This window comes from Equus quagga, chromosome 7 (genome assembly GCF_021613505.1).
Source record: "Equus quagga isolate Etosha38 chromosome 7, UCLA_HA_Equagga_1.0, whole genome shotgun sequence".
In the NCBI taxonomy this organism is placed as follows: Eukaryota; Metazoa; Chordata; class Mammalia; order Perissodactyla; family Equidae; genus Equus; species Equus quagga.
The window spans coordinates 82815006-82828676 of record NC_060273.1 but is presented as its reverse complement, the minus strand read 5'-3'; the positions used below and the strand labels follow the sequence as shown (position 1 = coordinate 82828676).

Sequence of the window (13671 nt, the reverse complement as noted above, 5' to 3'; positions counted from 1 at the left end):
TTAAGTAGTTAATTAGATTACAAAAGTCACAAAATTGGATGAGCTATCTTGTGTTTTATCCTTACTTTTCAGACAAGGAGCTGAAGGAGAGGACAAGTGTCTTGTCCATGGTTTCCAGCAAGGTGGGGCCATATAAGGATTCACTGTCACAGTGACCAACTTGCCAGGTCATTATTTGACTTACTGAGTTGAGGAGAAACCAAGGGTTCTTTTTTCTGACATTTGCATATTGTGACCCCTGAGCTGAGGGTCTCTAGCCACTAAGCTGGAAGCTACTTGGGTATTATCCAGGAGTAGGCTCTGTTTACATCGTGTGTCGCTGACAGGAGTAAAATGAAATATAAGGTAATCTATTATTTAAAAATTACAGTAACAGTAGTTCTTTGAAGGAACTCAGGAATGTACTTATTAATGAGATTAGAATGTATATTAAAAGAACATGTATATCCATCCAAGGGACATGTGTTAATCCCTTAAAGCATTATTGTGGTAGGATTTAACAGGGATCGTCTTTGTAACCCACTTTACTTTAGAGGCAAGAAAAATCACTCCATGTTACAACAAGCAAACCTCCCTCTCCACCCCACTCCCCGCCCCTCCCCCAGCCCGGCCCCCAGTCTGAGCTCTCTAAAGCCAGTTCTTGGCTGGGTCTGTTGGCCTGGGAAAAGCAGGTATGGTCAGTTTGCCCTGTGGGTATGGAGTATGCAGGGAGGGAAGAGAGAGAAAAGCCACCCAGGCTCTGATGGCTGCTGGGAGAAGGCATTAGGGGCATATGACCAAAGAGGCAGTAGGAGTATAGGAGGAGCTGATCCCTGAGGGAGAGAATGTAGAGTGAGAAGATGAGGCTAAAGATGGAGTCTTGGGGACATTAATCAAAGTGATTCTTAAAGCTTTGCTGTTGATGATTTTAAGTGGAAAAATTGAGTAAATAAGATGTCGTTTTCCAAGTCAGGATATTGGTTGCCTAAAGAGTATTTTCTTACCAGGAATGGCCATATACACTTGTTTTAGAACATCAGGGACAGCAGAGGTGGTGGGGTGGTTACACCCTTGTCTTATGGCCCAAGAACTTAAGTTTCCAGGAATTTGACCAATTTCACCACTAAACGTTAAATTCAACATAGGGCTACCCAGATCCCTCTATCTTGCTTTGTCTTGAGAGCTAAAGAGTTTAGGAAAAGGAGAGTGAGGAGAATATATTAATCCTAGGAACTGAACAAAGCAAAAATCCCTATTTATCGTGTACTTAAAACATTTCTACCACATGGGCTCTCCCTGACATTTTATTTAGGGGTTCATATTTGCGCATTCCTTGCCCCCCAGTTAGCCAGTGCTGGGCATGGGGAACCTTCTCTGCTCCTCCTGTTTCTTGTCTTCTAGCACCATGCTTATCAAAATCTTTCCTTGTCCTTCCAGGTGTTTCCAGTGCTGTGCCCTGGATGTGTGCTTTTGCTCTTAGAACCCCAGAGAACTTTCCTTTCCCCTCTTCTACGACCCTTAGCTTATTCTAGCACATTATTAAGGGCCTTTGTCTGTCAGATGGGGGCACTTCTTGAAGAAGGAAGGGCTTTTGTCTGGCCTATTGCTGGTGTCTCCCAGCTTTAGCCAGGAGCTTCATAATTGCTGGTGCTCATAACTCTTGCTTAACTGAGGTGCTCAGTCTCCTTGGGGAGAGAGGATCTTTGGATAGACCAGCTGGGGAGCTCTCCCCTCAGGGGCCTGCAGGCTAGTAACGTACTGGAATGTCCAGGAGTGATCTCATAAAGCACGGATTCTCTTCGTGGACGCTGCCCTGCGGCCTCTCGGATTCTGGACGCCCAGGAAATCCCTAAGCAGAGATTTTCTGTTAGATGATAAAAGCAAGGAATAAAACTTGAAAATTAGGAAAATGTCTCAACTCTTTCATCACCAGAACCACAAGAGAGCCATTACTAATTTGCTGTCAGATAATGCATCGGTGATGTTCTGTGGGAGTTGCAGGAAATTGCAGTAAATATTCTCTTTTTCTATTGCTTGTTAAGAAATGTACAAATCGCAGTTTGGGGGCAGGGTGCCAGCGTTCTCTTAGCTTCCTCCCAAAGGGTTCATCCACTTCCAAAAATGAGGTGCATGTCCTTGATAATCTAGTTTCTCTGACTCATGAGGTTGGTGAAGCCTCAGCCAAACAGTTTGCTTCTTCAGCTTTTATGTCATGATGCCTAGTTGAGTCAAACACTCAGACATGCTGTTATTTGACCTGTAGACTGAGTTGACTCCATTTTGTCCTTTTGTATTAGCTACTGTGTTACATAATTTGAAGGCTTTTTTTTTTTGATAGTAGATCCCACCTTAAATCAGATAATGAAAATTTTACCTCTGGTTTTAATGGATTATAAAAGCATATACATTCTGTATTTTTTTACTGTTATGAGAATATGTTCATTTGTTACATGTAATGGGAAAAAAGTTATACATACTCTGAGGAAAACTGCAAAACACAAATAAATAAAAATAAACAGGAAAAAGAATCACCTCTAACCTCACCATCCATAGGCAGACAGTATCGACATTTTGACCTATTTTCTGCTGAATTTTTTTCTACCTCTGTTTGCACAGTTGGGATAATTTTGAGTTGAAAATTTTATATCTTGTTTTTGTGTTTTGCTCTCCAGTGGGTCATAAAACATTTTTCTAAATCATGAAAGAGGCATGGGTATATTTTAGTGTCTATATAATGTTCCGTAAGATAGATATGCCATAATTTACTTAACCAGTCCTTTTTGTTAGACTTTTAAATTGTTTCCATTCTCACTACTGTAAATAATCTAGGGTAAACATATTTAGCTAAAGTCTCTGTTTGCATTTCAGATTGTATTCTCTTGGGGTAGATTCCTTGAGTCAGAGGATATGAACAGTTCTAAGGCTTTTCAGAAAAATTGGTCAATTTACATTCCCCTGGCAGTTTATGAGAATGCCCTGTCACACTACACTTATGTCAGCATTAAATATTATCATGTTTAAGCTTTTGCTAATTTTATAAGCAAAAATAATGATTTTACTTAATTTTCATCTCCTTGATTCATACTGCTACTGAACATTTTGGGGGAAGTTCATTGCTCTTTATGTGTGTTTCATGAGTTGACTATGTGTGTGCCCATTTTTTCTTAGAGTGTTCAGTTTTTTGTTGTTGTTTTTTTTTTTTTTAAGGAAGATTAGCCCTGAGCTAACTACTGCCAATCCTCCTCTTTTTGCTGAGGAAGACTGGCCCTGAGCTAACATCCATGCCCATCTTCCTCTACTTTATACATGGGACGCGTACCACAGCATGGCTTTTGCCAAGCAGTGCCATGTCCGCACCCAGGATCTGAACTGGCAAACCCCAGGCCGCTGAGAAGCGGAACATACAAACTTAACCACTGTGCCACCGGGCTGGCCCTGAGTGTTCAGTTTTTTATCATTGATTTGTAAGAACTTGTATGGGTGATTATTTGACTATTACAAGTTTTTGCTACTAGACTGACAATATAGTCATGTGCTACATAACGATATTTCATTCAGTGATGGACTGCATATATGACGGTGGTCCCATAAGATTAGCACCACACAGCCTAGGTGTGTAATAGGTTATACCACCTAGGTTTGGGTAAGTATTGTAGGGGAGGAGGAAATCCACCCTTCTAGTTTCTTCTAGCGGATCTAAGGATCAAGTTGACATGAGACAGATGAACAGGAGAAAAACAAAAGTTTAATAACATGTATACATCAGAGAAACCCAGGAAAACTGAGTAACTTGCCAAAATGACTGAAGCCCTGACCTTTATACCATCCTCAGTTAAAGACAAAAGAAGATGTTGGGGGTGAGGAGGGTCAGAGACTTCAAAGGGAAGGAAGGTAATTCACAGGTAGGTGAAAAGGAGAAAATGTTTGGAAAACAAGTGTTCGGCCACACAGAAACAGAAGAACACAGAGGGGAGCCCAACAAACAGGCTCTTCTAGGTTCCTCCCTGTCTGCCACCTAGTTCATGTTATACTAAAGTGATAGGTCACTTCCTGAGACAGGTTTTTTAAAAATCTTAATTCTTTTAGGCAGTTAAGGGAAAGGTAAAAAAGCAAACTTTCTGGCTCTTTGTTTCTTAAAAATAATCAGCCTAAAATAATTCTCATGTTAAAGAGATATGTTTTAGGGTGGCAAATTTTGTTCCTTTTCAGTACACTCTGTGATGTTTGCACAATGATGAAATTGCTTAGGGCTGCATTTCTCAGAATGTATCTCTGTCATTAATGACGCATGACTGTATTTAGTTTTGCTCATGTGATATCCCCAGTGGCTACTGTATTGCCCAGCATGTAGTAGTCACTCAATAAAAATTTGTTGAATGAGTAAATGACTTGAATGATAGTCACTCAAAAATTTCTTGAATGAGTAACTGAAGATGATGCTTTGTTTTACATGAGAAGGAGTGGTGACCATTCTTTTTCAGAGGTCTAGGGAGAAGGAACTGAGTAAACCGGTGGGAACAGACCATCAGTGATCACCATACATATTTCAGTGGTCATTCAGTTAGCATTTCATTGCAATTTTAAAGTATATGTATGTTCAGAGAAGGGGGAAAGCAGACTTTAGTTGCTACAAAAAAAAAAAATGCATTGTTTGGGGAGGAAGCTATAGGGAATATAGCTGTGTTGTAAAATACTCATACTTCTTATTCAACTTTTTGACAGGAGGAAAGATACTGAGTGTCAGGAATTTGTGAAGAGAGTCATAATGAGCCATCTCTTTAAGATAATTATGATTAGCACTGTCTCACTGAATGCCTTTTTTATGGTCTTGTGGACTGATTATAAAACAAGATACAAATTGTTCAGACTTTTTGAGGTAAGTAGACAAAATGGGTCCATTTTCTTCTGTTTCCCCTGTTTTATTTCTGAAAATGTTATAAGATTTTCAGGGCATTTTGTTCAAGACAATTTTCTGTAGAAAAATTCTAAGGGCTTTTAAAATATACTTTTAAAATCTGAGAAGATGGCAGCAGCAGTAGCAGCGGTGACATGGTTTTTTTCATTTTCCTGAGTCCGCTCTTAAAAAAAGACAGCAACCAGATAGAAAACCAAAAACTTGTGGGCAGCGGTTGCATCAAAACTAGTTAACAAGATCTCCTTACTAAGAGCCACAACTGCTTAGTGTTAGCCTCTGTGGGAGAGGAAGCAAAAGGAAGTCAATAGGGATTCACTGGAAAGTACGATGGGCTGACGTGAGAAAAGCCGTTGATGTGAGGAGGGTGTTGCCTGATACTAGGTTAGTGCAAGAGGTTCCTGGTAATTTCTGAAGAGGCTAGAATAGTCCAGACCCTAGGAACTTTCAAAACTGACCAGCTAGGGCTCCCTTCAAGGATGAGCCCCCACACTTAGCAGAAATACTGGAAGTGGAATAAAGATTGAGCAGGTTAGAGACCCAGAGATGAAGGAAGAGAAGGTGCAGATAAAATTAGAGAAGGGAAACAGAACCAGGAAACCTAAAAAATCAAGCTACTGGATTTTAAAACATGACACAAAAAACAGAAGAGGGAGCTATGTGAAGTTAGAACCACACTTTCTAAAAGTTCAGGAAAACTAATTTCAAATAAAAAAGTACAATAGAAAAAGCCTGAGGTAAAATTCTATATAAAATTCTCATAAGAAAAAAGAGAATAAAGTGGCGAATAATATCCCTGTAGATAATGAAAGCCCACTACAAAGATATGTCCAATAAACAGATAAAAACTGTGGCATATTATTTCACACAAGGTAAATGTTTAAGAAAATGATACAAGATAGGAAAGAACAGAAGTGAGATGACAAAACTTAGGAAAGAATTAGAAATAAAAGAAAAATCATTTCAAAAATGAAGACTAGACTAAGAGCAATTAAATACAACAGATAATACCTTAAGAGAAATATAGTATTAAATGAGGAAATCTTTAAAAATTAATAAGAAATGAAGAGATAAAAAGGATTCAAGAGAAAATGATAAACATTGAAGATGAGGAAAAAAGATCCAACATAAGGATAATAGGAGTCCCTGAATTTGAAACAAAAACAAAGGAACAGAACAAACACTAAAATCTATAATCTAAGAAAAGTTACCTGAAATAAAAGTATTGAAATGATATCTTGAAAGAGCACACATTGCATACCTGATAATGTGGACTTAGAACAATAAACGCCAAGACGAGTTCTGGTAAAATGATTAGACTTTAAAGGAAAGAGGGATGAAGGAAACTGTAAGCATCTAGGCAAAGTGGCTTATGAGAAAAAGAAAATTAGTTGTTATCAGACTTTGCTATGGAAATGCTGTATGCTGAAAGAAAATGGGGTAACCTATTTAAGCTACTTAAGGAAAGAAAATGTGAACCAAGAATTCTAGATCCAGCAAAACTCACTTTCAAGATAAAGGGCACAGAGAAACTGTCATCAATGCTAAAAAACTTGGGTAATATTGTTCCCATGAGCCCTTTTTAGGAATCTAGTGAAGAATAAGTTTCAGCTGACCAAAATGACTACAGAAACATCAGCATTAGGACGGTGGTAGTATTAAAAATATAATTATTTGTAGAACTAACACTAATTGTGGGTTAACAAGGAGAGAATATAGCATGTAATGAATATATTCTCTGACAATGAAGATATAGTATGACTGAAAAATGGGGGAGAATGGGTAAAGTCAAGGAAAAAAGTTTTTAAGCCATTTTCAGAAATCAATGCAGTGGTGATATTATTAGTTGTGTAATTCTGAGACTATTGTGTGTAATACAGGATAAAGCGGATGGGTAATTATGGGACAGTTTAATTCTGTTCTTCTCTGTGTGCTTGGGAATCAGGATACTCATGGAAGAAAGGAGATACAGATGTAATAAAGAAAAAGTTAAGTAAAAACCCTGTAGTTATGCATTTAAGTCAGAAGTATCAATAAACTACTAAGATGTTTTTATCTTTATCCGTTGAAAGACCTAGAACATTGACCAACTCAGCAGTTATCCATCATTAATGTTTATAATGTTGAAATGTCATTTCTCACTAAAAGAAACTAGAGATTCTTGGAGACATGGCTTATTGCAGATCTAGGGCAGAAAATATACCAGATAAGCCAGGAATATCTTCTCATACACATAGCAAGGAAGCTATCAAAGATTGGGGTCATGTGAAAAGGACTCAGGAGACAACTTGAAGAGGCTCCTACTGGCCAAAGATGGGCCAATTTCAGCTTCAATAAGGACAATAATTACAATGGATTGAAACTCATAAAATAATCCATAAGTTTATAATGATGCCAAAAAATGATACTAACTGGTCACTTTTGGAGGGTGATAAGGAAGTAATTCTTTATCTCAAAATCTGCTAAATTAAAGGAAAGAATAAAGCATTACTGACCTTTCTTATATGAACTGTATTACTGAGTAACCACACAGTAGGTAAGGGGAAACATCTCTATAGAAGTGTCCCAGTCAATAAATGAAAAATAAATGATAGAATGTCACATTTTTCAACCCCCAATGAATTAATGGATCTAAGCACTGAGTATCAGCGGCTGCTACCATCATAAAAAGAATGACAACCAGACATTTTGTGCCTTCTGTGAAAGAACAGAACCTGTAATCTTGCCAAAGGGATCAAACCTGAATCTGATCAAGTCTTTGGATCCAGCTGCTTATTTCTAGGAAATAGAGGAACATGCTGAGCTGCACCATGTGTGTGCAGTTAACAGTATTCAGACTGGAAAAAATCTGCTCATCAAACTGCCTGGGTTTTCAACAAATAAGTTTTAAGGAAAGAAAAAAAAGAAATGGGAGACTTAAAAGACATATCAAAAACATGTTATAAAAGTGCAAGGTGGGGGCCAGCCTGGTGGTGTAGCGGTTAAGTTCACATGCTTTGCTTTGGTTGCCTGGGGTTCATGGGTTTAGATCCCATGCGCGGACCTGCACGCTGCTCATCAAGTCATGATGTGGTGGTGTCCCACATACAAAATAGAGGAAGATTGGCAACAAATGTTAGCTAGTTCTAGGGATGCATACATGGGTTTCTATCTTTAGAGAAATATAAGGAAGTGATTACTATGAAAATCAGGGTAGTGGTTAATTTTGAAGAAAGGGAGGGGGTTGTGATTGGGATAGGGCACATGGAGGGGCTTCTAGGATAGCTCACAAAGTCCTCCTTCTTGACCTAGGTGGTATTCACAGGGATGTTGGCCTTGTAACAATTCGTTAGGCTATATATTTGTTCATGTGGTTCCATATGTGTATTTTATTGTACAATGAAAAGGTTTAAGATGAACTCTGTCTTCATTTACCATAAATAAAAAAATTCCTTCTTGGTGGTGAAAAGGTTTAGCATCAACATAATGTGTGTCAGAGCTGGTGCAGATGGTGGAATACCCTAATCAATTCCTGAAATGTGCAAGGTCTGCTTGGCACCGCTTCTGTGAACATGTTGGTATGGCAGTGTATTCCATACCAGCATTCCACAGAGTTTGGTTATGGACTGTAAAATATCATGTTGGGTATAGGACTTGGTAGGAATCAGGGAAAGAGATGGGTTGAGAAATCTGAAGCTTCTGATTGCCCTCCAGAGGCTATATGGGTCCCTAAACATGCCTTCTGTAGGGACCCTGGTTTGCAAGCCTGGGGAAAGTTCTGTGCTGTGGAAAGGATGCAGACTTTAGTGTCATGCAGATTTGAGTTCAAGCTGCAGTTCTACCTTCTTACTAGCTGTGAGAATTTGGGCAAGTTATTTAACATCTATGTAATTCAGCTGCAGCATTTGTAAAATGATGTTATTAATACATACCTTACAGAGTGGCTGTGAGTGTATATTTTCATTATGAGTGGTGTCAGTGCCCCTTGTTGACTATGAAACTCTGAGAAATTATTAACACTTGTGGGGATCCCAATGAAGGTACCTGAGAAGGCCCTGATCTCTCACCTCCAGCTAACCTCGAGGCTCTGTGCATGCAAGAAATGGAGGCTAAGGCAGACTTGTAAACTAATGGAGTATTAAATGCATGTCCCAACACGCACAGCCCTTGGCAAAGGCTGGCAGGCTATTGGTTTCAGGCATTTAAGGAAATATCTGTGTAATCATTAACAGACCATTAAGCTACCTGAGCAGAACCTTTGGTGGCCACACATGACAAAGAATACCAACTTTACAGAATTTGTTCAGGAAAATCACTTAAAAAAAAAGAAAGAATGGCAACAACAACAAAATCCTGGGTTAGGGGAGGGGGATGAGGATCTAATTTCCAGAGTTCCAATGTTATATAATTTAAAATGTCTAGTTTTCAACAAAAAAAATTCATAGACATTCAAAGAAACAAGAACATATGGCCCCTACACACACACAAAAAGCAATCGATAGAAATGGGCTCTGAGGAAGCCTATCTGTTGGACTCACGAGACAGAGATTTTAAACCAGCTATTATCACTATGTTCAAAGAACTAAAGAACTAAAGGAAAGTATGAGAGCAGTGTCTCACCAAATAGAGAATATGAATAAAGAGATAGAAATTATTAAAAAGAGCCAAAGAGAAGTTCTGTAGTTGAAAAGTACAATAATTGGAATGGAAAATTCACTAGAGGAATTCAGTAGCAGATTTGAGGAAGAAAGACTTGATGAACAGGAAGATAGGCCAATTGAGATTCTTCAGTGTGAGAAAAAGAAAGAAAAAAGAATAAATAAAAATAAATAGAGACTTGTGGGATACCACCAAACATATAAATATGCATGTAAGAGATGTCTCAGAAGGAGAGAAGAGAGAGGACAGAAGGAATATGTGGAGATATAATAGCCAAAATCTCCTCAAATTTGATGAAAAACATTAATCTGCACATCCAAGAAGATCAATGAACTCTAAGTAGGATAAACTCAGAGAGCCACACCTAGACACAACATAACCAAACTCTGGAAAGACAGAGAATTTGAGAGTACCAATAGGAAAGCGATTCACCACATACAAGGGATTGTCAATGAAATTAACAGCTCATTTCTCATCAGAAACGACAGGGGCCAGAAGGCAGTGGGATGTCACATTCAGAGTACTGAAAGAAAAAAAGACTGTTAACCAAGAATTTTATGTCCAGAAAAATTATCCTTAATAAATGAAGGAGAGGAGTGATGTCAGTGAAAATGGGAGAGTAGGTAGCTACAAGGGTTAATTCACCCACAGAAACACCTAAGAAACAGGCAAAAACTATCAGAACTCTGGAAAATAGCCAAAGGTTTACAGCAACTGAGGGAACACTGAATCAAGAAAGGGCAATTCTAAAAAGATAGGAAAGTTTTGCAGTAATTTTACTTGCCTTTGACGCACCCCCCTCCCCAGAATGGTGATGGTCCTGAAGAAAGCAGCCTGCATTCCCAGTATGGGGCCCTGGTCCCTGGGTCCAGAAGCAGCAAAGCAGACCTTGTTCTTAAAAAATTGTGTTTTTCTATTTTGACCTCTCTGAGGGCTGCCTGAAGGACTGATGCAAGGCTATTGCCTTTGTTTTGCCTAACTTGGAACTTTCTCAAGGCAGAAATGTGGCTATGCAGAGGGCATTTCTCAAAAACACTGAAAGGCAAGTGAATCACCCACTGCCACCTGGGGCAAAAAACTAACAGTTGAGGCAAACAATAGAGATGTTGAAAGCCTGGGAGGAAAAGCCAGGGAGAGGGGTTCTTTGGAAAATGAGGGCACTGAAAAGATCTCATGTATGTGGGCAGATTTAGAAAGCAATATATGCCCAGGACAGGACACATTCTTAGAAAAGACCTGAGAAGATCACAAGCTTTCACATCTGACTGATCTTTAGGCTCAGTGCAAGCAGGAAGCAAAGGCTAAGGTAGGGTTGTCAGTGGTCTGGCCAAACATCGAAAGAATTCTCCAACACAGAGCCACTCTCCAAAGACTCAGAGAGTTTTTCTTTTTTCTTTTCTCCTTCTCTCCCTCCCTCCCTCCCCTCCTTCCTTATTTTTGCCTGAGGCTTTTAGGAAAATGTTTGTCAAAACGCTAGCTGACCAACAGCTAAAGGAAAAGAGACTTCAGAGACCACACTTGACAAAGAATACAGTCTTTACAAAACAATTTTTAAAAGTCACTATACAAACAAACAACTACTACCCACCGAAAGCAACAAAAACAAACCCTGAGGAGAAGGAAGAATCTGATTCCCAGAGTTACCACATTGTCATATTTAAAATGTCCAGTTTTCAAAAAAAAATATTATGAAGTATGCAAAGAAACAAGAGAGTATGGCTTTTACACAGGAGAAATGAACAGAAACTGTCCCTGAGGAAGCATAGACATTGGAATTACTAGGCAAGACTTTAAGTCAACTGTGTTAAAATGCTCAGAGAGCTAAAGAAAACCAGATGATCAATGTCTTAACAAATAGAGAATATCAATAAAGTGATAGAAATTCTAAAAAGGAACCAAACAGGTATTCTGGAGCTGAAAATACAATAATGAAAATGAAAAATTCACTAGAGGGTTCAAGAGAAGTTTTGAGCAGGCAGAAGAAATCATCATTAACTTGAAGACAGATCAATTGAACCTATTCAGTCTGAAGAGCAGAAAGAAAAAAGAATGAAGAAAAATAAAGAGTCCAAGAGACCTGTGAGACACCATTAAGTATATCAACATAACCATAATAGGAGTTCTAGAAGGAGAGAGGAGAAAGGAAGAGGCCGAAAGAACATTTGAAGAAATAATGGCCCCAAACACCCCAAATTTGATAAAGAATATACACATCAAAGAATCTCAGTGAACTCATAAAAATAAGGAACACAAAGAGATCCACACTGAGACACATTGTAATCAAGCTGTCATGAGCCAAAGACAAAGAAGAGAGAATCGAAAACAGCAAGAAAGAAGCAACTTGTCACATGCAAGGAAGCCTCAGTAAGATTAACAGCTGATTTCTTCTCATAAACTGTAGATAACGGAAGGCAGTGAAATGACATAGTTAAAGTACTGAAAGAAAATTACTGTCAACCAAGAATCCTATATCCAGCAAAAAACTACCCTTCAAAAATGAAGGAGAAATTAAGATATTCCCAGATAAACAAAAGCTGGAGTCTGCTACTAGTAGACCCGCATTACAGGAAATGCTAAAGCTAGTCTTTTAGGTGGAAATTAGACTAGGTAGTAACTTGAAGTAATATGAATAAATAAACAACACTGATAAAAGTAACTAGCTAGGTAAATATAAAAGCCAATACTATTGTATTTTTTGTTTGTAATTCCTTTTTTTCTATATAGTTTAAAATACAAATGCATAAAACAATAATTATAGATGGTTAATGGGCATCCAATGAATGTCTAAAGATATGTTTTGTGACAACAAAGGGGGAGGGATGTAGCTGTTTAGGGGCAGAATTTTTATATAGTATTGAAGCTAAGGTTGTATTAATTAAACATAGATTATTATAAATTTAAGAGGTTGATTGTAATCCCAAGGGTAAACACCAAGAAAATAACTAGAAAATATACAGAAAAAGAAATGAGAAAGAAATCAAAATGGTACACTACAAAAAAATCAAACGCAAAAGAAAGTAATGGAAGAATGGAGGAACAAAAAAAGTGTGACATATAGAAAAGAAATAGCAAAATGGCAGAAGTATTTTCTTCCTTATCATTAATTACTTTAAATGTAAATGGATTAAACTCTCCAATTAAGACAGAATGGATTATTTAAAAAAATCCAAATATTTGCTGTCTACAAGAGATTCACTTTAGATCCCAAACTACTAATACATTGAAAGTGAAAAAATGGAAAAAGATATTCCATGCAAATAGAAACTAAAAGAGAGATTGGGTGGCTATACTAATATCAGACAAAATAGATATTAGGGCTAAAACTGTTACAAGGACATTGTATATTGACAAAGGGTCATCAAGAAGATATAATAGTTTTTGTCAATGGCAGAAGAGCATTCTCCAGGATACACTATATGTTAGGCCACATAACAAGTCTCAACAAATTAAAAAATATTGGAATCATACAAAGTATCTTCTCCAACAATAATGGGATGAAACTAGAAATCAATAACAGTAGGAAAATTGGAAAATTTTCAAATATATGGAAATTAAACAACACACTCTTCAACAATCAAAGAAGGAATCACAAGGGAGATTAGAAAATAGTTTAAGATAAATGAAAATGAAAATACAACATAATAAAACTTATTGGATGCAGCAGAAACAGTGCTCAGAGGGAAATTTATACTTATAAATGCCTGCATTAGAAAAAAAGAAAGATCTCAATAATCTAACTTTGTGCATTAAGGAACTAGAAAAAGAAGGGTGAACTAAACCCAAAGTATATCAGAAGGAAGGAAATAAAAAAGATTAGAGTAAGATAAGCAAAATAGAGAATAGAGAAGCAATAGTGAAAATCAAGAAAATCAAAATTTTGTTCTTTGAAAAGATCAACAAAATTGTCAAGCCTTTAGCTAGACTAAGAAAAATAAGAGAAGACTCAAATTATTAATAACAGAAATGGAAGTTGGGACATTACTACTGACCTTTATGGCAATAAAAAGTGTTGTAGGAGACTACTATGAACAATTGTATGCCAACAAACTAGATAACCTAGATAAAATGGACAAGTTCCTAGAATCATACCAACTACCAAACCGACTCAGGAAGAAATAGAAAACAGACCTATTGGAACAGAC

The 13671-nt window shown here is 37.6% G+C and overlaps 1 protein-coding gene across 1 annotated transcript in view; it reads left to right on the top strand.

Moving 5' to 3' along the window:
- Nucleotides 1–294: 294 nt before the first annotated feature.
- CATSPER3 (cation channel sperm associated 3) overlaps nucleotides 295–13671 on the top strand; it is a 34452-nt gene continuing 21075 nt past the window's right edge. Inside the window, exons 1-2 of the mRNA XM_046665312.1 lie at nucleotides 295–1989; nucleotides 4702–4855. Of these exons, the coding sequence (XP_046521268.1) occupies nucleotides 1889–1989; nucleotides 4702–4855 (255 nt within the window). The 5' untranslated portion in view covers nucleotides 295–1888. The remainder of the gene's footprint in view (nucleotides 1990–4701; nucleotides 4856–13671) is intronic.